We start from the raw sequence: 27,622 nt of genomic DNA, 5'->3' as shown, positions 1-27,622 counted from the left end.
TTTTGGAGATTGGACCTTTGTCGGATTTGTCATGCCAAAAATTTTTTCCCAGTCTGTAGATTCTCTTTTCACTCTTTTGGTAAAATCTTTTGATGAGCATAAGTATTTAATTTTTAGAAGATCCCAGTTACCTAGCTTATCTTCTGGAGTTGCTGTGTTGTTAGTTATGGTTTGTATCCTGTTAATGCTGTGTGTTAGGGCCTCTAGTGTTGATCCTATTTTTTCTTCTATGATCTTTATAGTTTTAAGGCTTTATATTTAGGTCTTTGATCCATTTGAATTAGTTTTTGTGTGTGGTGTGAGGTATGGGTCCTGTTTTTGCAGATGGACATCCAGTTTTGGCAGCACCATTTGTTGTAAAGACTGTCTTTTCCCCATTTGATGGACTTTGGGCCCTTGTCAAAGATCAGGTGGATGGATTTACATCTGGGTTCTCACTTCTGTTCCATTGGTCAGTGTGTCTGTCTTTGTACCCGTACCAGGCTGTTTTGACTACCTTAGCTGTATGGGGGGTTCTGAGGTCAGGTAGTATGAGTCCTTCTACTTTTTCCTTCTTCCTCAGTAGTGCTTTACTTATCTGGAACTTCTTCCCTTTCCATATAAAGTTAATGATTAGTTATTCCATCTCTTTAAAAAATGTTATTGGTATTTGGATCGTGATTGGATTTTATTTGTAAATTGCTTTGGGTAGAATTGTCATTTTCACAGCGCTGCAATGTTGAGTCTACCTATCCATAAGCATGGTATGTTTTTCAATTTACATATATATCTTTTGGTTTCATGCAGTAGTGTTTTGCAGTATTCTCTGTATAGGTCTTTTACATCCCTGGTTAGATTTATTCCTAAGTATTTTATTTTTTTAGGGGCTATTATAGATGGTATTGTTTTCCTGATTCCCTATTCTTTGTTCTCTTTATTGGTGTATAGGAATCCAACTGATTTTTGTATGTTTATCTTGTGTCCTGGTAATCAGCTGAATCTATTAGCTCTAGTAGTTGTCTTGTAGAGTCTTATGGGTTTTCTATGTGTAGTATCATAACATCCACAAATAGGGACAGTTTAACTTCTTCATTACCAATTTGAATGCCCTTTATTTCTTTTTCTTGCCTTATTGCTCTAGCTAGAACTTCCAGCACAATGTTAAATAGGAGTGGTAATAAAGGGCATCCTTGTCTTCTTCCTGTTCTCAAGGGAAAAGTTTCCAGCCTTTCTCCATTAAGAATGATATTGGCTGTTGGTTTTGTATAAATGCCCTTTATTATGCTGAGAAATTTCCCTTCTATTCCTATTTTATTCGTTTTTATCAGGAATGGGTGTTGGAATTTGTTGTATGCCTTTTCTGCATCAATTGAGACGATTATGTGCTTCTTTTTTTTTCCCTTTTATTTATGTGGTGGATTATGTTGATTGATTTTCTAATGTGGAACCATCCTTGCATACCTGGGATGAATCCTACTTGGTCGTGGTGTATTATTTTTTGATATGATGCTGAATTTTACTGGCTAGAATTTGTTGAGGATTTTTGCATCTATATTCATGAGAGATATTGGTTTGTAATTTTCTTTTTTTGTGTGTTGTCTTTGCCTGGTTTTGGTATCAGGGTTACGCTGGCTTTGTAGAATGAGTTCAGAAGTATCGCTTCCTTTTCTATTTCTAAAATAGTTTGAATAGTATTGGTATAAGATCTTCTCTGAATGTTTGATAGAATTCTCCAGTGAAGCCATCTGGGCCAGGGTTTTTTTTTTTTGCTGGGAGTTTTTATTATTACATTTTTAGTCTCTTCTCTTGTAATGGATCTGTTCAGATTTTCAACATCATTTTGTGTTAGTTTGGGTAGGTAGTGGAGTGTCACTTTTAATTTAAAAGCATTTTAATTGTCTTTAGTATCTTCATTTATTATTGTCCTTACCCAACTTTTTTCTGTGTCTTGATTATGGTGGCGGTTACACAATGCTACACATGTGATAGAATTGCATAGAACAATATATGCAGGTACACACAAATGAATGCTTGTAAAGTTGGTGACAGCTGAGCAAGCTCTGTGGATTGTAATAACCTCCGTTTCTTGGTTATGCAAGATCTTACCAATTAGAGGCTGGGTGAAGGGTACACAGGACTTCCTTGCATGCTTTTTTGCAGCCTCCTGTGAGCCTCTAATTATTTTCAGATAAAATGTTAAAAAAAAAAAAAAAAAAAGATATTAGGCTACCTTAACGATTCAAAGCATCTTCAAAATATTGCTTAGCCGGATTGTCTCCTTCTTGAGAATGTTCTCCCCTCCCGGGAACACTTGGCTCCCGGTATTTACAAAGCTTGCCTAAACCACCAGTTCAAGTAGTTTGCCTAAAGTTATTCATTTTGTGGCCACTCCTGACGATAATACCTGATCTTCATTTAGCCTTTTTTCTATGTGAAGTACTGTGTAGTCTGTTTTAGAGTCTTCTAATTCTTATTCCTTTGCTTTTGGTATTAGAGCAGACTGTCTGCTCTGGAATTAAAAAAAAAAAAAAAGTTTATAGATTGCCCACAGGTCAATAATCCCCATGGACACATGAATAATTAGTTAATAATAATATGGTTAAATTAACTATCAGGTATCTATCTACTCGGGCATTCATAATATGTCTTTGAGGAGAACAGATATTCACAACCATTATACTTGGAAATTAAGTTCATATTTCTTAGGGCAGAATTTGGAACAAATGACCAATATAGACAAGATTTTCTCCTGTGTGATATTCCTTGACCTTTCATTTCAAATACCTACCCAAACCCCAGATGAAGCAATTTGAGTATCTGCCTAAGGTAGGAAAGAAAATCTTTTTTCCATACGCGTTTTTCTTCTCTGCAAGTAAAATCTCTGATAACCCCACAAATTAACTAATGTCTCCTGGAATGCAAAAGTTGGGAACAAAGAAGAAGGATCAATCATTGGAATATATGGCCTTGGTGATGGAAACAATGCCGGAGATCGCATGATAGAATTTTGCAAGACCAATGACTTCTTCATTGCAAATACACTTTTTTCTACAACAAAAACAGTGATATACACATGACTTCACCAGACAGAATACACATGAATCAAATCCACTATATCTGTGGAAAAAGATGATGGAAAAGCTCAATATCATCAGTCAGAACAAGGCCACCAGGGGCCAATTTCGGAACAAACCATCAATTGCTCATATGCAAGTTCACACTGAAGCTGAAGAAAATTAGAGCAAGTCCATGAGAGCCAGAGTACGGCCTTGAGTATATCCCACCTGAATTTAAAGACCATTTCAAGAATAGATTTGACACATCGAACACTAATGACCGAAGACTAGATTAGTTGTGGAATGACATCAAGACATAAAAAAAGCAAGAGGTCAAGAAAAGACCAAAATGGATATCAAACAAGGCTGAAACTTGCTCTTGAATGTCAAGTAGCTAAAGGAAATGGAAGAAATGCTGAAGTAAAAGAGCTGAACAAAAGATTTCAAAGGGTGGCTCGAGAAGACAAAGTATTATAATGACATGTGTAAAGACCTAGAGTTAGAAGACAAAAAGGGAAAAATATGCTGAGCATTTCTCAAGCTGAAAAAAGTGAAGAAAAAATTCAAGGCTCGAGTTGCGATATTGAAGGATTCTATGGGCAAAATACTGAACAATGCAGGAAGCATCAAAAGAAGATAGAAGGAATACAAAGAGTCACTGTACCAAAAAGAATTGGTTGATGTTCAGTTATTTCAGGAGGTAGCATATGATCAAGAAGCTATGGTACTGAAGAAAGAAGTCTAAGCTGCACTGAAGACATTGTTGAAAAACAAGGCTCCGGGAATAGGCAGAATACCAATTGAGATGTTTCAACAAACGGATGCATAGCTAGATATGCACACACATCTATGCCAAGAAATTTGGAAGACAGCTACCTGACCAACCAACTAGAAGAGATCCATATTTAGGCCTATTGCAAAGAAAGGTGATCCAACCAAATGCAGAAATTATCCAATAATATTGTCAATATTGGAAACCCTGGTGGCATAGTGGTTAAGTGCTGACCAAAAGGCCAGCAGTTCCAATCCACCAGGTGCTCCTTGGAAACTCTACAGGTCAGTTCTACTCTGTCCTATAGGGTTGCTGTGAGTCAGAATCGACTCAACGGCAGTGGGTTTTTATTATCGATATCACACGCAAGTAAAATTTTGCTGAAGATCATTCAAAAGTAGCTGCAGCAGTGCATCAACAGGGAACTGCCAGTAATTCAAGCTGGATTCAGAAGAGGACACAGAACAAGGGATATCATTGCTGATGTCAGATGGATCCTGGCTGAAAGCAGAGAATACCAGAAAGACATTTACTTATGTTTTAGTGACTTTGCAAAGGCACGCGACTGTGTGGATCATAACAAATTATGGATAACATTGTGAAGAGCGGGAATTCCAGAGCACTTAATTGTGCTCATGAGGAACCTGTACATAGATCAACAGGCAGTCATTCGAATAGAACAAGGGGATACTACATGGTTTAAAATCAGAAAAAGTGTGCCTCAGAGTTGTGTCCTATCACCATACTTACTCAATCTGTATACTGAGCAACTTATCTGGGAAGCTGGACTATATGAAGAAGAACGGGGCATCAGGATTAGAGGATGATTCATTGACAACTTGCATTATGCAGATGACACAACCTTGCTCGCTGAAAAGTAAAGAGGACTTAAAGCACTTACTGATGAAGATCAAAGACTACAGCCTTCAGTATGGATTACACCTCAACATAAACATAAAGAAAACAAAAATCCTCCTAACTGGACCAATAAGCAACATCATGATAAACGGAGGGAAGATTGAAGTTGTCGAGGATTTCATTTTACCTGGATCCACACTCAATGTCTATGAAAGCAGCAGTCAAGAAATCAAAGGACAAATTGCACTGGGCAAATCTGCTGCAAAAGACCTCTTTAAAGTGTTGAAAAGCAAAATTGTCACTCTAAAGACAAAGGTGAGCCTGACCCAAGCCATGGTGTTTTCAGTTGCCTCATATGCCTATAAAAGCTGGGCAGTGAATAGTGAAGAACAAAGAATTGACACCTTTGAATTATGGTGTTGGTGAAGAATGTTGACTATACCACGGACTACCAGAACGATCAAATCTGTCTTGGAAGAAGTACAACCAGAATGCTCCTTAGAAGCGAGGATAGTGAGACTTCGTCTTATGTACTTTGGACATGTTATCCAGACGGATCAGTCCCTGGAGAAGGATATCATGCTTGGTACAGTAGAGGGTCAGTGGAAAAAAAAGGAAGACCTTCATGGGAATGGACTGACACAGTGGCTGCAACCATGGGCTCAAGCATAACGATTGCGAGGATGGCAGTGTTTCGTTCTGTTGTACATAGAACGTTGGAACTGACTCGGAGTGTCGGAACTGACTCGGAGTGTCAGAACTAACAACAACTTCCTCTTGCCTTAAGGAATTAGCATTCCTCAGAAATAAAATTCAATCAGTCAATCACTTGGATCTCCTATTTTTTATATATATAATTTATTTTGTTGTTATCGAGAATATGCACAGCAAAACGTATACCAATTCAACAGTTTCTCTGTGTACAATTCAGAGACATTGATTACATTCCTTCAAGTTGTGCAACCAATCTCACCCTCCCTGTCTGAGTTGCTCCTCCCCCGTTAACTAACTCACCCGCCCCCTAAGGTTTCTATCTATAATCTTTGAGCTGCTCTTGCCACTGTGATCACATTTGGTTCTTAAAAGAGTACAATGCTCAAGGCAGACATTTTTTACTAGTTAAGCTAAATTGTTGTTTGGTTTCAAAAGGATTTCAGAACGTATTTTTGGTTTAAGGTTTAAAGATGATCTCAGGGCAATAGTTTCAGGGGTTCAGACAGCCTCCAAGACCCCAGAAAGTCTGGACCTACTCATACGCTTTAAGGAGCCCTGGTGCCGCAATGGTTAAGCTAATCGAAAGGTCAACAATTCAAACCCACCAGTGGCTCCATAAGAGAAAAGAGCTGGTGATCTGCTCCTGTAAGGATTACAGCCTAGGAAACCCTATGAGACAGTTCTACTCTGTTCTACAGGGTCGCTGTGAGTTGTAATTGACTCAACACACACAACAACAACAACTCATACACTTTACATTTTGTTCCTCCCACCTCTGTGGGCACCGTTTTTCTATTCTTTGGAGGAAAACAGAAAGAAGTTATCTGCATGCCAACAACCATCATCCATCTGGCCTGGAGAAAGGGTGGGTTGCTGCCAACATTGGTGAAATGACTTTGTTCACTCATTACCCACTTCCTCCCAGGCCAACTTGGGCTAACTATGTCTTGAGTTTCCCCCTTCAGTGCGGCCTGCATTTCTCAAGCTGACTTACAAAGGTCTCCAGAATTATTCCATCTGCGTCTTTAAATGCACACGCAGACACACACAGGCAGCAGGGCAGACAGAAGGATGAATGCCTCAAACCTGGGGGTTGGAACATGGTCTTTATTCCAGAAATTCTTTTCCCTTTTAGCACATCAATTCAACCATTTAGTGTTTTTACTTCGTTTTGTTTTGGCTGGGGAGAAGTTAAACTTCTAATTCTATAAATCAATTGTGAAAGCCAGCTTGAAAGCGTGTGAGAATCACAGTCCCGAGAGTTAAACTCCCTATGAAATTAATTATGCCAAATGAACAGGCCTTTTGAAGCCACCGAGTGGTGCCCAAATGAGTGCAGAAACTGATGATGGGCAAAAAGGGACTGAGATGGAAGCAAGCAGGCTCTGCTGATGGTGCCTGGTCACCTTACAACAGGGGCCGGCAGAGAGGTGGAGGATGGGGGGCTGGAAGCTGGATCAGGGGAACTAACCAGGTTGGTAAAGATGAATATCCAAGTATCACGCACAGGCAGCAGGACCCTGCCTGAATGCTGGGAATAAAAAGGGTCCTGGTCACAGGGAGCTGGGCTGGAAGGCCAAAAAGACAAAAAACGCACCAGTGGGATGGGATTTTAGAACAGGGCCCTGACTATGGTGGTAAGAGGGCAAGGGATGGTGTGGACCTGGAGTGCTAGACAGTGTCAAGCTTTGGTATGGGGTGCACGGCTTGTTCTGCAACCCAGAGCGCAGCAGGGCAGGGAGTAAGGAGTACTGTCCCAGGGAGGGGACTCCGGGGGATGCCGCCTAAGAACCCAGGTTGCTGGTTTCCAGGTCTAGCTGGTAGCTCGCCAGACCCTGAGAACAACTGAGCTGTGACTAGAGGAAGCATGGCGGGTGCTGCTGACGCCATTCATAGATTTCAGTGTCAAGAGGCTGGGGGTAAGTAAAGGCAAGACCTGACCAGGAGGAGCTGGAGCCCAACACCTGTCCTGCTCTTCACACATTATAGCACGGCCTCGTCCTGGGAATGGCTCCTGGGCTATAGAAAGTGGCCGTTAGCCACAGCTTGTGTGAGACTTCTGGGAGCACAGGTGATGTAAATGGTAATGGAATAGGATGAGAGGTGGGGATGGGGAGAGAAAAGTTTGCTCAGGAACAAAGAGATGCAGCCCTAACTAGGGTGATTCCTGGCTCTCCCTAACCCCAGGGTGTTGCGAGGTTCAGAAGATTGTTTCCTAAGAGAAGCAGTTTGCTGAGAGACTGATATTTAGATAAGGGGCAGGGAAGGGCCAGGGTGGTAGGTGTGGGTGCTGACCTCAGACCCAGGTTCAGATCCGGGCTCTAAGTGTTGGTAACTGTGTGACAGTAGGCATGTCACCTGTCATCTCTCTGAGCCTCAGTTGCGTCAAATCGGGATTTACGAAAGGATTGCTGTGAGGGTTCTATTGAAAGAATCCAAGTAGGATGCTTTGCATGGAGCCTGACACATGGGAACCCCTCAGGAAATGTTTCTAGTAAATAAATACATTCAGGTCAAGATGCCAATGCAGGTTCACACTTTGAGAACTCACCACCCCCTCCATTGTACAAAACACCTAGCAATGAAGGACACAAGAAGAAAATAAATTTAAATGGCCGGGTTGTACTCATAAGCAAGATAAGCGTGTCATGGACCAGAAATAAAACAGAAACTCGAAATAGTAAAGGGAGCGATTTGCAACTAGGAGTTAACTCCCAGACCCTTAGAGACAGGCCCATTAGGCAGAGGGGGACTGGGAATTAAAGACAGTCGCCAGATCACCAGGACTGGGGGTCCTTATGGAGGGCTCATCCTCTCATGAGCCTTTGGACATTGTACTGTATGATTGTTTACATGAATAGCCTGACACAACCCCCCCCCACTACACACACATACACACACACACACACACACACACACAGAGGCTCTTCAAGCACAGAAATTGGGTTCTCTTTAAAAAAAAAAAAAAAAAATTTTTTTTTTTTCCATCTTCAAGCCTCTAGGGCTTCTTCTAGGGCAGGTATGTGGTCTGTGTTCAAAACAAAAAAGAAAGAAAAGGCAAAGAGTGGTGAAGGTTTCACAATCTCCTAAAAGACTAAATGTCTGTTTCTAATCCCTACCCTTAGAGCATAGCGTGTGTCAGGCGACTTCAGAGAGGCTTGGGAAATCTCTGGTGGCCTAAATAGCTAAGGAAATCTAGTCTCTGCTCTGCTTCCTGTAGGTATGTGACCTAGAACAGGTCTAAGATGTGGGACCTGGGACCATCAATAGCCACCAGACAATACGGTTAGTTAAGCTGTTTGTATGTTACCCCCGGGTGAAATGTCTACTATATGTAGACATCATGTGTAGGCAAATGTGACATCATGCGGACACAGCTTACATCTCTGTACATTTCAGCTGCACCTCCATGTAGTGGAAATAATCTTTCCTGTACCCCCTTCTTTCTAGGGACTAGACCAATAGAATCATGGATACCGTAGAACGGTCTTGAAATAAAAGTTTAGAGTAATATGTATCGATTGGTCCCAGGATCAAAATGTTTTCATTCACTTCGTTCATTTTTTTATTACAGACCTCACATTCCAGTCAGCAAATTGGTGGTTTCAGAATCCTATGACACTTACATCAGTAGAAGCTTCCAAGTAACAAAAGAAATAATCAGCGAATGTAAAAGTAAAGGTAGGTGGTAGTTTTGTGGACTCCACACTAAAATATGTAATAATTTCTCCATCATGGTCAACAGGCAATTCAAGATGTTGCAGCTTGCTTTATAGGACAGGTTCTCTCATAGACACTTTGGTGTTAAAGTTGTAATATTCTCTCAGGACCTAAAAAAACCAGCTGGCATTGAGTCAACTCGGACACATGGTGACCCCATGTGTGTCAGAGTAGAACTGTGCTCCATGGGGTCAGCAGTGGCTGACTTTTCAGGAGTAGATGGAAGATGGCAGATAATTTCACAGGATTAGGCCAGACTTAGTTACAGCCCTACACTGTGTACCTTTGACTTCTACCTTGCAACTGTTCATCTTGATCCTATGAAAGAGGTTCTCTACTATAATTTTTAGAAGATCTCTAGCATAACACTGTTTCTCCTGCAGTTTGATCCAGGTCCATAGGCACCTACACACAGACACACCTACACAAGCACACACACCATTCATTGCTAACGCCAACCAAGAACAGTGTTCTATGAGGCTGAAACCTGTTCGCTGTTGAAGTTGCTAAATATTGAATGCAAATACTTAATAATAAGTAGTACTGTTCACTGTTCACCAGTCATTCCTTGGAAACTGTATGGGGCAGATCTACTCTGTCCTATAGGTCACTGTGAGTCAGAATCAACTCAGCACCAACAGGTTTGGTTTTGGTTTAGGGCTGTTTACCATAATTTTTTAAGTAAAAAAGGCGAATTTCACAAAAGGCAATGCACGTTCCAATATCTTATTTTTTTAAATACTTATATTCATAGAACAAAGACTAGAATGATATACACCAAAATGTTAACAGTGGTTAGCCCTGGGCAGCAGCTGTAGGGGTGATTCTGCCTTCTGGTTACCACACATAAGTCACTCTCTTCATCACTACCACCATGCTCCCTACTGTAAAAATACATAGCATGTCCTGTCAACCAGAAAGCCTCAAATGCTCAAAATTCTATAGTGGCAACATTTAAAACTATACTAGAAGGGGTAACACCACCACCCGTCTGTCAGTTTCTCATACAGCGGTGGCTTGTGTGTTGCTATGATGCTGGAAGGTATGCCACTGGTATTTCAAACACCGGCAGGGTCACCCATGGTGGACGGGTTTCAGTGGAGCTTCCAGACTAAGACAGACTAGAAAGAAAGGCCTGGCCATCTCTTCCAAAAATTAAGTCAATGAAAACCCTGTGAATCACAATAGAATATTGTCCAACATAGTGGTGGAAGATGAATCCCTTAGGTTGGAAGGCACTCAGAATACATAGTGGCTGCAACAATAAACTCGAGTATACCAAAGATCATGAAGATGGCACAGACCCAGGCAATGTTTCGTTCTGTTGTATATGAGGTTACCATGAGTCAGAGCTGACTTGACAGCAACTAACAACAAGCACCAAGAAACCCTGTAGAGATAGAATAGTTCAGTATCTTGATTGTGGTGGTCGTTGCACAAAGCCACAAATGTGATAGAACTATATACCCACGTAGACACAAATGAGTGCTTGTGAGACGGGTGAAGCGTATACAAGCTCTGTGGCTTGTACCAACGTCCATTTACTGGTTCCGATAGTGTTCCACAGTAAGCAAGACGTTACCATAGGGGAGGCTGGGTGAAGGGCACAGGGGACTTCCCTATGCATCTATATTTTAAGATAAAAAGTAAAAAAAAAAAAAAAAAGATGTTAGGTTATCTTAACAATACAAAGCTTTTTCAAAACATTGCTTGGCCAGGTTGTCTCATTCTTGAGAATCTTCTCCCCTTCCTGGAACACTTGGCTTCCAGTATTTACAAAGTTTGCATATGTCTTTACAGAAACTTTCTTCACAACTTCTTGCTTCCCCACCCCGCCCCGCCCCCCAGCAGGAAATAACATCCTGATTGTGGCCCACGCATCTTCCCTCGAAGCATGTACCTGCCAACTTCAGGGTCTGTCGCCTCAGAACTCCAAGGATTTTGTACAAATGGTCCGAAAGGTAACTCATATTTGCCTTGAAGGGGCCCGGTATGCCTCATGGTTTTATAACAGTTCAGTGAGTGGCTGGATATTTACTCAGCTGGGAAGATACATTTATTGTTTTGATCACCCAAGATATCTGCAGTGAAACTCTGTGTAAAACACTTTATTGGGTCTTGGGTAAGAGAAAAAGATCTGTCAGAGCTAGCTCCTAGCTTCTAAGAGCTAAAATTTAGGAAGTCACTAAGAATTAGCAGCAAATTGTCTGAAATTCCCAGAGGGATTCTGGATTGGATAGAAAGGGGTAAGTGGGCCAAAACACAGCATCTGAAAGCTCAGCGAGAACAGAGGTCCTGGCAAGCAGGCCAAAGGAAGCAGCAGTTTACAGTGTTTGGGCTAAAAGGCAAACCCAGGAAGACCCATGAGGCTGCTGGACACATCTGGGTTGCTCCTCTCGTGCCTGTGGACAAGGGTTTCTGGTTGCCGCCCTCCCACACACATCCCTCCAGATCCAGACTCTTCTTCCTTTCCCTGCCCTCAGAGAACCTGGCTCAAACTCAGCTGTAATTCCTTTCTCGTTTTTAAAAGATTATTTATGCGTCTGTCCTTCTCATCCGTGGGTAAGCTGCTTGAGGGCGGAGATTTTGGTCTCGTTTATGAATGCCGCTCGGGTTCTCACAAAATACACACAAAAGAAGTTTTCAAATGCCCCCACTACTGAAATTAGGAAGGGTGGGGCTTCAGCTGAAGGAGAGCAGAGACGTGCAGAAAAAGAAAGCAGAAGTGAATCAAATTTTTTTAAAAATTGGATAGTCTGTCCCTTGTCTAAGTATAATTTCAGAAATGTTGGTGCTGCCACATTTTTTAGCTTGACTTGCAATTAGGAATCAACTCCCAGACCCTCAACATTCCACGTTATTCTCCTATTTTCCCGTACGCTATTAAAAAACAATCTTCTCAAAGTATAAAAACTCTTCCCTTTAATTTATCCATTTTGCCTATTTCATTTTCTTTATTGATTTTTGAAGTCGTTGCCTATCTACCAAGGTCCTATTCATCCCTAAGTGTTATTCTCTAGGGCCACCTGAACGTCTTTGTTGTCTAGGTCAACGTTAAAGCATTCAGTCACCGTTTTCTATTCTCCCTTTCTTCTCCCCAGATTCCATACTTGGGGTTTTGTTCCTGTGAAGAATTCGGAGAAACTGGGATATGGCAGCTGACAGATCCACCCATCCTTCCTCTTACCCATGGACCAACTGGAGGCTTCAACTGGAGAGACACTTTACTGCAAGAATAAGCCCCATGAGTGAACGAGAAGAAAAGCCCTTTAGAAAGCCTTTGGAGAAGTGTCTTTTTTTGAGTTGAGTCACAGTGGGAAAATCCACACCACATTCTAAGCGGACAGCTCAGAATAATTTAGCATATTTCCTTTCATGCTTAAAGTTCTATGATGAGACCGTGTGAATAAAAGAAAGACTTGATTCAGGGATAAAATTCATTCTCTCTGGACTCTCGCCTAGCTAACAAGGCTTTGGAGAATGTTCTTCCTGTATCAGGCACCTGCTACAGCAGAGGAAGTTTGCTTCCATCCTTCTATGCATGGCTAAGGAGCCTCCCTCCTCCAAAGCGAACTGCCAGCCCACCCTGAGGAAGGCTGCAAGAGTAAATACAGAGTCTGCCCAGAAGCCAGCTGGGGGACTTAGAGCTGCCAGTTTGGGGTTGGGATTTTCTGTTGTAACTTCATTTTTCCATTAGGCAAAGCCAAGCTGAGAAGTCCTTTTAAGGTTATTAGAAAATATGCCCCCACTGAGAGTTGTTCTTAGGTTACTCATTACGTTCTAGCCTCACTATGACCCCTACACCAGTGTTGCTGGCTCAAGACCCCTGTTCGAGGGCTCTAACATTTACCCTGGTACCGCCATGTTTTCTCTAGAGTAGCTGGCTCTTCCTGCTGGAGCCCTTTCCCCTTTATTTCTGTGTGTGAAATGGGGAGACCAAGAATTGCTCTCTAAAGCACTTGTGGATCCTCAGGAGGAAGATAAGTATTCGCTTGTAAAAGTATTACACTTGTAATTGTGAAGTATCCCATTGCAGAAACAAAGAACTTGCACAGTATAATGCCACTTGGAATTACCTGTGTTGTAGTCTAAAAAGCCAGAGCACTTCTAAATCACTGGGATTTGCTTGTCTTTGTCCCTAGAGTCTAGACTGTGTTTAACTCGCTTAGGATGTTGGCATTTGGAAGGAACGTGTGTTAGATATGCTATGTACGTCAGCAAGAAGTGCATTCTGTGCAATGTGTACATCTTGACAAACCATAGCAGGAGTCAAGTGGTTGTACACATCTAGTACATGTCTAACATAACCACACATCAACAAATACATCAGTTAGACCAGGGATGTGTAATGAAGTCAGGGAACTCATTTAAATGATGGCAGCCATGACTGCACTGCTACCTGTGCTGTCGTGGTCTTTGTTTTTCTACGGTAATTTAAAATATGTAGGTAGAGCTTCTTAAGGAAGGGTAGGTGAGCCACGTTCTGTGGTTTCTCATCCCACCTGCTCCCTACATTTAGGGGGAGTTTATTTAAAAGCAAAATAAATGACAATCAAACCAAAAACATCAGTTATCGATGTCTATTTAATTGTGTGACTAGCGTACTGTTGACTGCTGCCAATTTGCAAACCATTGGTCTGGCATGGTGTAGTTCCCTAGGTAGAACATGTGTGCCAAGTGAAATCCCAGGCATTGAAAGGGTACATGAGTTAGGGGAAATCAAATCTATACGCATCGTGGCATTGAATAAGCTTCAAGCCCCAGATGCATAAAACGTGGTGCATCAAAATAGGTCTATGCTCCTATTTGAAACTGGAATTTGATAACCCCTGGAAACTAGAGGACGTGACAGGATGCTGGCTATGCGTGTTTATCGGCAAGAGGATTATAGCCTTGTTTCTCTTTAAGTAACTTTGAAAAATATGTCATAAATTTTGTATTTTAAGAAAAAACATCTTGATTTCTTCTAGCATTGCAGAAATACTGGTCCAGCTTCTGGGTACAGAAATCTGCGTTGACATCATTCGTTATACAAACGCTTTAACCTTAAGCTTATGGGGAGGGGAATGACTCCATTAAAGGTTTTCAGAGAAAAGTCAAGTGGCAGCTAATATAATGTCACTGCCATTCATTCTTATGGTCGCCATTGTTGTTAGATGCCCTCAAGTCAGTTCCAGCTCACAGCAACCCACAGCAACAGAACAAAATGCTGCCTGGACCTGCATTAAATTCACTGTTTAATCAGGTCTAATGTTTTGGAAACCCTGGTGGCATAGTGGTTAAGTGCAATAGCTGTTAACCAAGAGGTTGGCAGTTCAAATCCTCCAGGCGCTCCTTGGAAGCTCTACGGGGCAGTTCTACTCTGTCCTATAGGGTCGCTATGAGTCGGAATCGACTCCGTGGCAGTGGGTTTGGTTTTTGGTTTTTTTGATCATGTTTATTAGAAATTCTTCTTAAATTTTCATGGGCTTTGAATGTTTTGAATAATGCTTGAATACCTCACATCAGATTTCCTTGAAAACTATAGCAGTGTGTTTGGGGCTGGGCCTCTATTTGGGTAAAACAGAGTCCAGAATAGTCTACCCTGTCCATCTCGCTTGGCTGTCTTAGTCCTGGGGTGACTTTCTAAATTAGATCGGCTGGGCTACAATCCTTTGTCCTTAGTCCCATATAGACACAGTCTTAGGTTGTGATCTATACAAGCAAAAAGAACCAGAGATCTGAAATAATATTTGAATAATTTAGGTGGAAAACGCAATGTGCAAGAGTGTATTCCTCTGCTTTAACTGTGCGAATTATTTATCACGAGGGACTGGAGGATCTGAATTCACAGGAAATTCTTATTTCACAGTTACGTGTTTAGGAAACTCAACTTGTACTCCAGCTAAGAAAATCTTTGGAAATCGTGTCAAATTAATGTGTAATAAAAGAAACAACAGCATTACCTGATTTCCTATTCATCCCCAAATTCCGGGTTGTTGTTACAGTCTGAAGTAGAGGCTGTGGCTGGGTGTTTATTAAGAACAAATAGGGATGAAACAAAAAAAGAGCAAATAGAGGTTGGGGGAGGAAGGAAGAGAGAGGGAAGGAGGAAGGAAAAAAGGAGGACCTAGCCAGATAAGAACCAAGTGATTTCATGCAGAGGAAAAAAAATTCTTTTTTAATGTAGAGTTACCTGAAACGAACTAGGGGAAATGAAATTAACTAAAAGATTTAATCTGGGATTGATTGTCTAAAACAGCTTCCTACCTGCATAAGTTTGCCACGTGGATCCCCTAATGCCCTGGTATTATTCACAGATAGGACTTTGTTTTCCGTGATTTTAAAACGCCACGACTATTCATTCCTCTGTGGGTAGGATAATTGGCAGGTTTTAATGCACCAGCCGGGCTTTCATTTTCCCAGGCCCTCTTCACCACCGCTGCGCTGGTAGCTAGGAGCTTAGCGCTTCGCCCCAGTACAGTACAGTGTTTTCCATTACATTTAGATTCACAGAATCTGAATGGCTGATTAAATGGCCATCTGATGGCTAAAAGAGGAGGGTATTTTTCACCCTGTAGTGAAAGACTTGGAAGACTTTCTACTCTTTGTTTTAATTATACTTTAACCAAAGAATTATTTTAAAGTAATCTTATGTTTGAAAGATGATTTTGCAAAAAAAATAATAATAATTACAAAACACAATCTTCTGGAGTGATGTCCATTTGGTAATCGTTGATAATTTTCTCGAATTTTCGGCTGATGTGGTCATTTTTGTGTGAGTGGTGTAAGGGATGCATTCCGACTGTCATTGTGCTTAGCATTACCATAAATGTACCTTTTCTTCTCAACTAGCTGTATTCGTATTAAAATGAAACCTCTTGCTTCAATTACCTAGTGTCACGGGCAACTAATCGGACAACAGCAAGAGAAGATCCTATCTCGCCGCCTTTGTAGAAAAGGCTCCCTGCCTGGTAAAAAAGGAAGGCATTCCTCTGTATCTTAGGCACTCTGCGACTCCAGTGTATAATTTAAAAGCAGTGATGAATTGCTCTTTTGAATTTATGCTAAGAAATGCAGGGGTTAGCATACAGATGAACCTCCGCTGGCTTTTCCCCCCGGGCATCAGCAGAGTCAAGGCAGTACAGGGTCTGCAGGAACTTCTGAGATAATGAGGAGCAGGATGCAGGGTCGTTTGCATTTAAATTGTAGTCCAGCACATGTGGGAGAAATAACTGGTCTACCTGGCTGCTTCTGGGGAGCCCTGGGACTGGAAGAGGAGGGAGGGCGGGGAAAAGAGCAATTTCACAGCCTATTCAGATGAATGCTCACGCTGCAAAGGTGATGGGGATATTTTGTTAAGTGAGGGCAGCTGCTTTCCATGTTTAAACATTGGATCAAAATTGGATTTGCTTCTCTTTAATACTTAAACATATTGAATTTTCCTAGGGAAGCAATGAGCTATAGTGAAAATTCTAGGCAGAGGAAAAAAAAAAAGGTTGCCTCTAAATGTAAAGGAGATAACTTGATTTTTAAATACATATAATGTGACGTTCAGTGTATGTAGGTTTAAAATTAGAGTGATGAGTAGTCAAATTTAATGTGTAATCAGTTCTTACCAATATTTTACACACTACCACTTAGTTGCCGTTACACACACACACACACAAAAACAAATTTTGCAGCTGTTCAAATATTCATGGGCTCTATAAAAGATACATATGTATAACAGAAAATGTACTGGTTCTTTCTTTCTCTGATTGCCAGTCAAGATGGGAACACTATCCCAAAGCATTTTGATAGACCATTCTAATCCTGATGTTTTTGGAGGTATGTTGGTTTCTTTCTCATTTATAAAGCTATTGTATCATTTTTTTCCCCATGTAATTCAGGTGTATTTATTTGAAGAAAATGTAGCTATTAAAAGAAAAGAAAACCACACCTAACTGTATTGCCCAGTCCCTTGTAAACTCCCTGTGACGTCTGTGCTTTCCTGGCAGAGGGCTCTTTTCTCTAGATACAGCTATGGCAGCACTGTCGTGAGTTCATTCCACTCAGTGGCCGTCTCTGTTTAAGTGGTTCATAGATGATCTCGTAAAGAGAACCTGTGTTCTCAGTCAATCCACAGCAATCGCCTATTAAATTCTGGGTGGTCTTTATTGTTAAAATAAAATCAATGTTAAGCCAATAATAAAATTGATTGAAGTTTATTTACCACGATGTGCAAATCAGATTAACGCTTCTGACTTAAAGAGTAAGAAATGCTCCAGAGAAGAAAGATCTTCTATAGGCTTTTTATACCCCAGCTTATTGTTAGTAATTATACATTGCCATAGAAACAGGGCCATAATAGGGTTATAAAATAACTTGTGGACGTGAAGGATTCTACGCACCATTTCTTGAAAACCAAGTGAAATAATCCATGGTTGACTTTAAAGCATAGCTTCTCATTTAACCTTTGAGTCATATTGTCAATTTGGTTATGTATAGATAATTTCTTCAAAAGATCACAATGCTTATGTACAACCAAACACCTCATGGGATTTAGTTCCTTGGTTTGAAGGTTTAGGGTCATAGTTTCACGGACATCCCAGCTAATTGGCCTAATAACATGTTTAGTGCTTCTGTTCTACCTCCTAGTTTGTTGCATAGTGCCTGGCTTCTTAAAAGCTTGCAGTGGACATCCAAGGCTTGACGATTGGTCTCTATTCACCCGGACAAACAGAGGAAGAAGGAGAGTCAGGAATAGGAGGAGAAATAGGCTAACTGCCTCCATGAACAACAGCCTCCTTTGTCATGAGACCAGAAGAGCTAGATGGTGCCTGGCTACCACTACTGAACATTTTGATCAAAGACTCTATAGAAGAATCCTGATCAAAAGGGGGTGAAATGCAGGACAGAATTTCAAATTCTCATGGACTCCAGACTTCCTGGAGCCATGAAGGTTGGATGAACCCCTGAAACTATTGCCCTGAGATAATCTCTAAACCTTAAACCAAAAATATCTCCTAAAGTTATCTTAAAATCGAACAATAGTTTAGCTAAACTAGTAAAAAATGTCTACCTTGATCATTACGCTTTTTTAAGAACTATATGTGATCAAATCAACAGCAACTCAGAACATTAGATAAGAACCTCAGGTGGCAGTGAGTTTATATTAACGAGGAAAAAACAACTCAGAAAAGGAGGGTGAGAATGGTTGCACAGCTCAAAGCATGTTATCAATGTCACTTAATGGTACATGTAGAAACTGTTGAGATGGTGTACGTTTTGCTGTGTATATTCTCAACAAAACAAAATTTAGGAAAAAAGAAGATCACAATGCTGAAGGCAAACATCCCCTACTAATTAAGCTAAACTATGGTCTGACTTAAAGATGAATTTCAGGGGCGAATTTCAGTTTAAGGGTCAAGATTTAAAGATTACTACAAGGCAATAGTTTCAGATGGTCATTTAATCTCAAGGGCTCCAGACAGTCTGGATCTCATGAGAATTTGAAATTCTGTTCATTTTCCTATTGTTTTCAGATGTTGTGCTCATTAAGGGGCCCCGGGGGTACAATGGTTGGGCAGCTAGCTGCTAACCTAAAGGTCAGCAGTTCAGACCCACCAGTCACTCCACAGTAAAAAAAAAAAAAAAAAAAAAAGACCTGTTTCCATAAAGATGATGGCCTAGGAAATCCTATGGGGCACTTCTACTCTGCTCGGGTCACTGTGAGTCAGAATCAACTCAACAGCACACAACAACTGTGCTCATCAGGATTTCGTCAGTGTCAGTTGAACGTGATTTTCCTCTCAGAAAAGTCCCAGGGGCACCTGCTGCCAATGGACCTGAGAAGAGCCCCTGGTAGCTCTACAGGCTTATAACCCCTTCTGACCAGACATTTCTCTGAGCCTGACAGAGGCGAAAACCTACTCAAATGAAAAAGCTAGCTCTGAAATGCTTCGAGCTCCCCATGTGCAGTGCTTCATTCCTCGCCTTTACCAACCTCGAGGAGGTGCCCCAGGAATCGATGATCTGTAGTGTAAGAATTTCAATAAGGGAAAGGGCAAATCCCACTTAAGCCAGGTTCCACACTGCCATTATTGAAAATATGCCATTATTGAAGCTAATAAAATCCAGTTGCCATCGAGTCATCTCTAAGTCATGGTGATCAGCTGTGGGTCAGAGTAGAACTGTGCTCCCATAGGGTGGCTGATTTTCTAGAAGTAGATCATCAGGCCTTTCTTCCAAGGTGCCTCTGGGTAGACTTGAACCTCCAATCTTTCAGTTAGCAGCCGAATGCATTCCCTGCACCATCCAGGAACTCTGTGAAGCTAATAGCTGTAAAAATAAGCCTTCCATGTAAATGTATGCTCAGGACATAAATGCAGATTGTCATTGATACCGCTGGCTCCTGGCCTGGCAGAGTTTACTTCCAGAGGAAACATAACAGCTAGCGCTCGTATCTGACAAAGACCAAGCTATGTTTAGCGCTGTGGCTGGTTCTCAGCTGTGCTCTGCTTGACAGACTCCCAAACTCATTTTGCCGTTTTGTAATGTGTGTGTGTGTGGTTTTTAAAGGCTGCCGGCACATCCAGTGAAAATGAGTCAGTGTACTTTGGATGTGTTTAAATCAGCAGAATGTCGTTTTTTGGAAAATTGTTTGAGGACCAAAAAGCAGTCTTCCTCCTGAAGATACAGAACACTTCATTTTGCCAGAAATAAACAAGGAAAACCCACATGGCTCGTTCCTGTTCATGAAGAGATGCCACGGTTTGTTTAACTTGCTGGTTGCCAGTATGTTTGCCACACTGGGGCAAAGTGTTAGCTCCACCATTTGAGGTGCTGCTGGGGCAGCCCAGGGGGTGTGTCAGTTGCTGGGGAAGAACTTCATGTACCAAGGAAGAAGCTCTAATTCCAGAGTCGGAGAGAGCTAGGTTGTGATCTGGCTCACGAGCTTACCAGATGGGGGGGCTTGGCTGAGCAGAGCCCCTAAACTCATCTTACCTGTAAAGTGGGCATAACGGTGATTTGTTGTAGCATGGTTATAAGAACCCGATGGGATCATGGATATAAAATTCTTAATTGAAAAAAAAAAAAAAACCAGTTGCTGCCAAGTCAGTTCCAACTGCTGGCAACCCCGTCCGTGTGTTACAGAGCAGAACTGAGCTCCACAGGGAGCAGATCGTAAAGCCTTTCTTCTACAGAACCACTGGGTGGGTTTGAACTGCCAGCATTTAGGTTAGTAGTCAAGGGCAAATGATTTGTGCCACCCACAGACCTAAAATACCTAATAAAAACCAAAACCAAACCCATTGCCATCAAGTCAATTCCAACTCATAGCGACACTATAGGACAGAGTAGAACTGCAGCATTGGGTTTTCAAGGAGCAGCTGGTGGGTTTGAACTGTCAACCTTTTGGTTAGCAGCCAAGCTCTTAACCTCAGTGCCACCAGGGTTCCAAAATAACTAATACTACATGCTTTTGCTAAGGCCAAAATAAAATCTCAAGACCAGACATTCCACTTGTCTGTGGGGAATGTTGGAGACAAGCAGTAAAAATGGCCTCAGTTAAACTGGTATGACTTCACTATTCTCCCCACAGGTCAGCTTCTGTGTTAAGAGGAGAAAGTTAAGTTGGGTGCATTGTGTGAATTCTGTGGTGTGTTTAAGAGACTGCCTTAGTCTTTCTTTTGTATAGCTCTTTATAATTTATGAAACAGCTTCTTATTTGATTCTCATAAAAATTTTGCAAAGTAAGAAGAGCATGTATTCATTGGTGGTCCAATAGTAAAATTCTCGCCTTCCATGTGGAAGACCCGGGTTCGATTCCTGGCCAAGGCACCTCAGGTACAACCACCGCCTCCTGTCAGTGGACGCGTGAGTGTTGCTGTGATGCTAAACACCTCAGCAGAGCTTCTAGACTAAGATGGATGAGAAGGAAAGATCTGGTGATAATACTACCAAAAATCAGTCAATGAAACTGTATGGATTACAATTTATCATGGAGATGGTATAGGACCAGGCAGCATTTTGTCCCATTGTACATGGGGTCGCTATGAGTGAAGTGCCAACTTGACGGCAGCTAACTGGTGGCGTAGTGGTTACGAGCTACGGCTGCTAACCAAAGGTCGGCAGTTTAAATCCACCAGCTGCTCCTTGGAAATCCTATGGGTAGTTCCACCCTGTCCCGTAGGCCGCTATGAGTTGGAACCAACTCAACGGCAAGGAGTTTTTTTTTTTTTTTTTAACAACGACAGCAACATAAAAGAAAGTAAGATACCAAGGTTGTGGATTCATTCATCACTCCACAATATTTATTTAACACTGAACTATGTTCCTAGCAGGACGGCAGACTGCCGCTCCAGTGGCAAATACAAACAAGGTCCCTGCTGTCATGGAGTAGAGAGACAATGAATAAATAAATAAACAAGATAATTACAGATTTTGATAAATACTATTTAGGAAATAAACTGGGCGATAGGATAGAGAGTAGCTTGAGAGTAGTGTGGAGGAGGGCCACTACTTTAGATCCCATGGTCAGAAATGGTGTCCCCAAGCAGGTGACAATGAAGGTGGCACTTGAAGGCTGAGTAGGAGCTAGTCATTTGGAGAGCTAACTGAGGAGGGTTCCCAACAAAGGGGACAAGTACTGAAGCCTCCAAATAGAATGGAGGTAGCTGGGTTACAGCTCAAGCTTAGTCAGCATGGCAGAAAGCGGGGAGGGATGAGGTTGGAGTGGTAGGCAGATGCAAAGCACGTGATCTCGTAGGCCAGGGGTTGGCAGATGAGGGAACAGGAGCCAAATCCAGCCCGCCACCTGTTTTTGTACAACTTGCAAGTTAAGAATGTTTTTACATTTTTAAGTGTTTGAAAAAATGTCAAAGAAGAATAATATTTTGTGACATGTGATAATTATATGAGAATCAAATTCCAGGGTCTACTAACAAGGTTATATGGAAATACTGCCAGGCCCATTCATTTATATACTGTCTGTGGCTGCCCCACAATACAAGGGCAGGGTTGGGTAGTCAACACAGAGGCCGTATGTCCTGCAAAGCCTAAAATATTTACTCCTTGGCCCTTTACACAAAAAATTCACCAACCTCTGTTTTAGACCAGGGTGAGACATTTGGATTTTATTCCAAGTCAAAAAAACTAGTTTACCTGGCAGCACAAGTTAATAGATGGGGGCCGTCCGTTGAACAGCAAAGTAACAGCATATAATGAGTGTTTACTATATATCAGGAGTTCCTTGGGGATGCAAACAGTTAAGTCCTTAGCTACTAACTGAAAGGTGGGAGGTTTGAATCCACACAGAAGTACCTTGGAAGAAAGGCCTGGCATTCTACTTCTGAAGGGTCATGGCCATTGAAAACCCTATGAGGCACAGTTCTTTCAGAGTACATGGGGGTGCTTTGAGTCGGAATCAACTTGACAGCACCTGGTTGGGTTTGTTTTGTTTTGTTATGTATCAGGTACTTTTTTAAGTACTTCACATGTGTAAACTTATTTAATCCTCTCAGCAACCGTATCCAGTCATATTATTATTATTTTCAACCTACAAAAGAGAAAAGTGAGTCTCAGAAACAGTAACGTGTCCAAAGTCAGATGGCTAACCAGTGTAACGGCTGAGGTTTGAACCATGTCAGTTGATGCCAGAGTCTGGTCTAAAAGTTTAAAATATTTTTAAAGATATTTTAATCAAAATATTGCAGAACCCTGAGGCACTTGGGGGTTCACTGGGGGGTTTCAGAACTCAGTTTGAAATGACTGCTGTCATCCAGTCCTGTCATTTTACAAAGACATTCAGGGGAGGTATCTTGTCCTGGTAGAGATTCCTGAGTTAGGACCTAAGCCGGCCCTTGCCGCTCAGTTGTATATTTCCCCCAAGCCACGACTTCCTTCTGAAATTAGCTCTTACTTGGATTCTGTTTTCAGAGAGATCCATTTGATTACATTAAATACACTCATTTCCCCCACCCACCCCCCCACCCCACCCCACTCCGTGGAAACCAGGAATCATAACAATAGGATTTCTAGGCAGAAGCCTTAGGAACAAAAACGTAGTCGTCCCTTTCATTCTTTAGGCACACCTATTCTGGTTCTCGCGTATATGAGCACAGCCCCAGCCACCTGGGTTCTATAAATTGCAACAGGTTAATCTTTTATGTGCCACTATGCCAGGCACACTGGATACCATATGTAATTCAAATCTCCATTTACCTTACGTTGTAGTTGTTTGCTGCCATCGAATTGTCCCGATTCTTAAGGACCCTATGCACAATGGAGTAAAATGCTGTCTGGTCCTGCACCCTCCCCATGATGGATTGCAGATCAGACCATTGTGATTCTTAGGGTTTTTACTGGCCGATCTTTCAGAAGTAGATTGCCAGGCCCTTTTTCTTAGTCATCTTAGTCTGGAAGCTCCGCTGAAACCTGTTCAGCATCATAGCAACACACAGGCCTGCAACGGCAGACAGGTGGTGGCTGCACATGAGGTACACTGGCTGGGAATTGAACCCGGGTCTCCTGAGTGGAAGGCAAGGCGGGAATTATACCACTGAACTACCAGTGCCTCCGAGTATTGTAGTTATTCTCCCCATTTTACGGAGGCGAAAATTGATACCAAGAGACAAATAATCTGCTCAGGGCTACAGCTGCCAGTCACATGGCTCAGATCCAAGGCTAGGCCTGTTTGGCGCATACTAAGCTTTGCTGCTCCTAAGAATTAATAAAATTAATAACCAATTTCAAAAACTGTTGCTGTGGCTAAGAAACTCCACTGACACTTTCTGTAAGTTTAGAACAAAGTGCTCAAAAAGTCTTAACACTAGGTGTGAGCCAGCTATCTGCTGGGAAACGCAGGTGAGTCTCCCTCTTGCCCCCACTGTAGGAAAGGCCACGGGCTCTTCACTGTTGCCACAAAAGACCAACAAGAAAGTTTAAGCCCCTCTTTTGACCTCGACAAAAACCCCAATGGTTTCTGCAGATGAGGGAATCCCCTATCTTTTCTGACACTTAAAACTGTAATGTTGGCCAAGGTGATGATGAGGAATAGAGAAGATGTCTGTTTATTTCTCCAAAGTCTGCCCCCTACCCTACCACCCCATCAAATGTAACTTCTTGTTATTATTACTGAAACACAGTAGGATAAGGATTTCATGAATTAAGGATCAAAATGACAAATCAGCTACCAGTTGTGGGAACTCCCACATACAAGATGGTCAGTAGACACTGTTCCATTAGAAAATGGGTGGATGGTCACTCCGTGACCACAGCTCTCCGACCTCATTCTTTCCCCCCACTCCACTAAACAGTCACACCTGCTAACTCCCCCACTGAACAGCTTATGGGCAGCAGGCTGAAGTGGGGGCAGGTGAGAGAGAGTGGGAAGTGCCTTAGAAACCACAAATGCATGTCACCCACAAGCCGGTCTTGCAGCATTTCCACCAAGGACAGTTTAATCTTTGAGTCCAAAGGACTATCGTGAAATTTGTTAAGGCCTGTGACCCGCTGAACAACATACCCATGAGTGACTAAGACATACTCATCATTGCCCAAAGTGCAATTTTAAGCAAAAACAAACAAACAAAAAGCCAGTTGCCATTGAGTTGATTCTAACTCATGGCAATCCCAAGTGCGTCAGCATAGAGCCTGTGTTCTACAAGGTTTTCAATGGCTAATTTTTCATACTATTTTTTTGGGGGGGAAGTGGGGGGAGAGAATTATATCAGACAGCCCAGTATTTATCACAGAGCCCAGCAAAGCTTAGCTCTGAGCTTTTCTGATGGCCAGCTTTGTTTGGGAGATTTTTTACTATTTTAAAATGAAATTTTTCTTCCCTGTCGGTTTTATTTTTTTATTATGCTTTAGATAAAGGTTTACAGAGCAAATTAGTTTCTCATTAAACAATTAATACACATTGTTTTGTGACATTGATTGCCAACCCCAAAACATGTCAACACTGCCCCTTCTAGACATTGGGTTCCCCATTACCAGCTTTCCCGTCCCCTCTTGCCTTCACACCTGTGAGCCCATTTAGTCACATTTTGTTTTATGGGCCTGCCTAGTCTTTGGCTGAAGGGTGAACCTCAGGAGTGATTTCAGTACTGAGTTAAAAGAGTGTCTGAGGGCCATGCTAGCAGAGTTTTTCCAGTCTCTGTCAGACCAGCAAGCCTGTCTTGGGCCAAGACCTTTAAACCCCTCATGGCTGCTCCAGGGAGGAGGTGTGCCCTTGGGTGAGATAACTCACAACCACTGAAGGCAACTCCTGGAGAGGGGCTGAGCTGGGGGCTCCAGTGCCTCTGTGCTGAAGGAGGAGTCTGGGGAGCACACCAGAGCGTATACCCCAAGTGCCAACTAAGTGTCAGCGTTTACTCCTGTTCGCTCTCAACTTCTCTGAATTAAAAGATCATCACAAAAAGCAAGCATGGGAACATATCAGGTCGCTTTATTTAAAGTTCTCCTATAACTAATTCGGAAACACTGGTGGCATAGTGGTTAAGTGCTACAGCTGCTAGCCAAAGGGTTGGCAGTTTGAATCCACCAGGGGCTCCTTGGAAACTCTATGGGGCAGTTCTACTCTGTCCTATAGCGTTGCTATAAGTCAGAATTGACTCGACGGCGCTGGATTTGGTTGGTTTTTATAACTAATTCAATTTAACAAACAATTATTAAAAAGTATACTATGGGAAACAATCCAGAAGTCTATCTACAGATGATGGATAAGCAAATGGCGGTATACTCATAGAATGAAATACTACACAGCAATTAAAAGGAATGAACTTTTGACACTTGGTGCACATAGGGTCACTATGAGTTGGAACTGACTCGACGGCACCTAACAACAACAACTACATCATGGATGAATCTCAAAATAATTATGCTGAGTGAGGAAAGGCAGACCCCAAACAGTATATACTATAGGATTCCATTTGTAGAACCCAGTGCCGTCCAGTTGGTTACGAATCATGGAGACATCACGTGGTACCAAGTAGAACTGTTCCATAGAGTTTTCTTGTCTATACTGAAGCAGATTACTAGGCTTTTCTTTCGTGGCACCACTGGGTGGGTTTGAATCACCAACCTTTTGGTGAGTAGTCAAGTACAGGCTATTTGTGCCACCTAGGGATGTTCCATTTATATAAAACTCTAGAAAATGAAAACTAATCTATAGTGACAATAAGCAGACCAGTGGTTGCCTGAGGAGGGGAGTCCACAATGGGCAGGAGAGGGGATTATAAAGGGGCAGGAGGAAACAGTCGGGACTGATGAATATGTTCACTAATCTTGATTGTGATGATTTCACAGGTGTGTGCGGATGTCAAAATTTATCAAATTGTACACTTTAAATCCATGTAGTTCATTGTATGTCAGTTACATCTCAACGAGGCTGTTTTAAAAACAATTGTACCATGAAAGGTTCTGGGCCAGCCTTGGGAATACCATGGAGAGCAAGAAACTCTTTTTTCAGGGAGCTCAGAGTGTAGCAAGAAAGGCAGGTGCATATTCAACTGAAAGAGAATATAAACCGGAATAAAAACTACTGTGATAAAAAGAAACCATTACAGAAGCAAAGAAAAGTGGAGCGTTGACTTTTTTTCTGGGAGTATAAAGGATAAAAACAAACCCGTTGCCGCCAAGTCGATTCCAACTCATAGCAACCCTATCGGGCAGAGCAGAACTACCCCATAGGGTCTCCAAGTGGCTGGTAGATTTGAACTGCTGACCTTTTGGTTAACAGCCAAGCTCTTAAGCACTGCACCACCAGGGCCCCAATAGAGGATAGTAACAGCTAACTCATACACAGTTGCATCCACTAAGTATGTTTACTCTTTTAATTCTCACAGCCACCGTATGAGTGGATGCTGTCATTATACCCATTTTATAGGTGAGGAAACTGAGGCTTTGAATCAAGATAGACTGGTTCCAGGACTCATGTTCTTAGTCTCTAGTTACTACTGCTTCCCTGAGAAGCGCCACTTTTGATCTGGGCCTTGGAAGGTCAATAGAATCTTTCCAGGAAGAGAAGGCCATTTTAGGCAGGAGAAGCTGTGTGAATCAAGCCACAGAGGCATGAAAATATACTGTATATTTTAAAAAAATGACAAGCAGTTTTCTATGGGTATATTTTAGGGGGAATACCTGCATGGTACAAACAGTTAATGCGCTCAGCAGCTAACCGAAAGATTGGAGGTTCGAATCCACACAGAGGTGTCTGGGAAGAAAGGTGGTGATCTACTTCCAAAATCAGCCATTGAAAACCCTATGGAGCACAGTTCTACTCTGACACACACAGGGTCTCCATGAGACTGTGAGGAGGCAGTCCTTTGGTCACGTCTTCCTCCCCCTGCTAGCATCTTAAGTCTTCAGAACAAACAACCTGCTACCCTCACCCCACCCCACCCCCCAGGCCTGATGTTTGTCAGCAAAGTTAAAGAGATACATTCCAGGCTGGTTCCAAGGTGTCTGACCATACCCACTCCTTGTATGGTCAGGTGGGAAAATCTACATTACACTCCATGTGGTAAGTCAGTAACTTAGGGAGAGACAATGGCTG

The 27,622-nt window shown here is 42.0% G+C and overlaps 1 protein-coding gene across 8 annotated transcripts in view; it reads left to right on the top strand.

Annotated features, from left to right (window-relative positions):
* UBASH3B (ubiquitin associated and SH3 domain containing B) overlaps positions 1-18,728 on the top strand; it is a 184,506-nt gene extending 165,778 nt beyond the window's left edge. For 5 of the 8 annotated variants that reach the window (XM_023558214.2, XM_064268931.1, XM_023558217.2 and 2 more), the window contains 3 exons: positions 8,954-9,060; positions 10,948-11,060; positions 12,201-18,728. In XM_023558214.2, coding sequence (XP_023413982.2) covers positions 8,954-9,060; positions 10,948-11,060; positions 12,201-12,338 — 358 coding nt within the window. In that variant the 3' untranslated portion in view covers positions 12,339-18,728. The remainder of the gene's footprint in view (positions 1-8,953; positions 9,061-10,947; positions 11,061-12,200) is intronic. The other 3 variants (XM_064268932.1, XM_023558219.2, XM_064268934.1) reach the window with 1 other exon arrangement.
* Positions 18,729-27,622: the final 8,894 nt, after the last annotated feature.

Source organism: Loxodonta africana, chromosome 15, assembly GCF_030014295.1.
Source record: "Loxodonta africana isolate mLoxAfr1 chromosome 15, mLoxAfr1.hap2, whole genome shotgun sequence".
NCBI classification, from domain to species: domain Eukaryota; kingdom Metazoa; phylum Chordata; class Mammalia; order Proboscidea; family Elephantidae; genus Loxodonta; species Loxodonta africana.
Note: the sequence above shows the minus strand (reverse complement) of the source record. Positions and strands in the feature narration are given on the sequence as shown.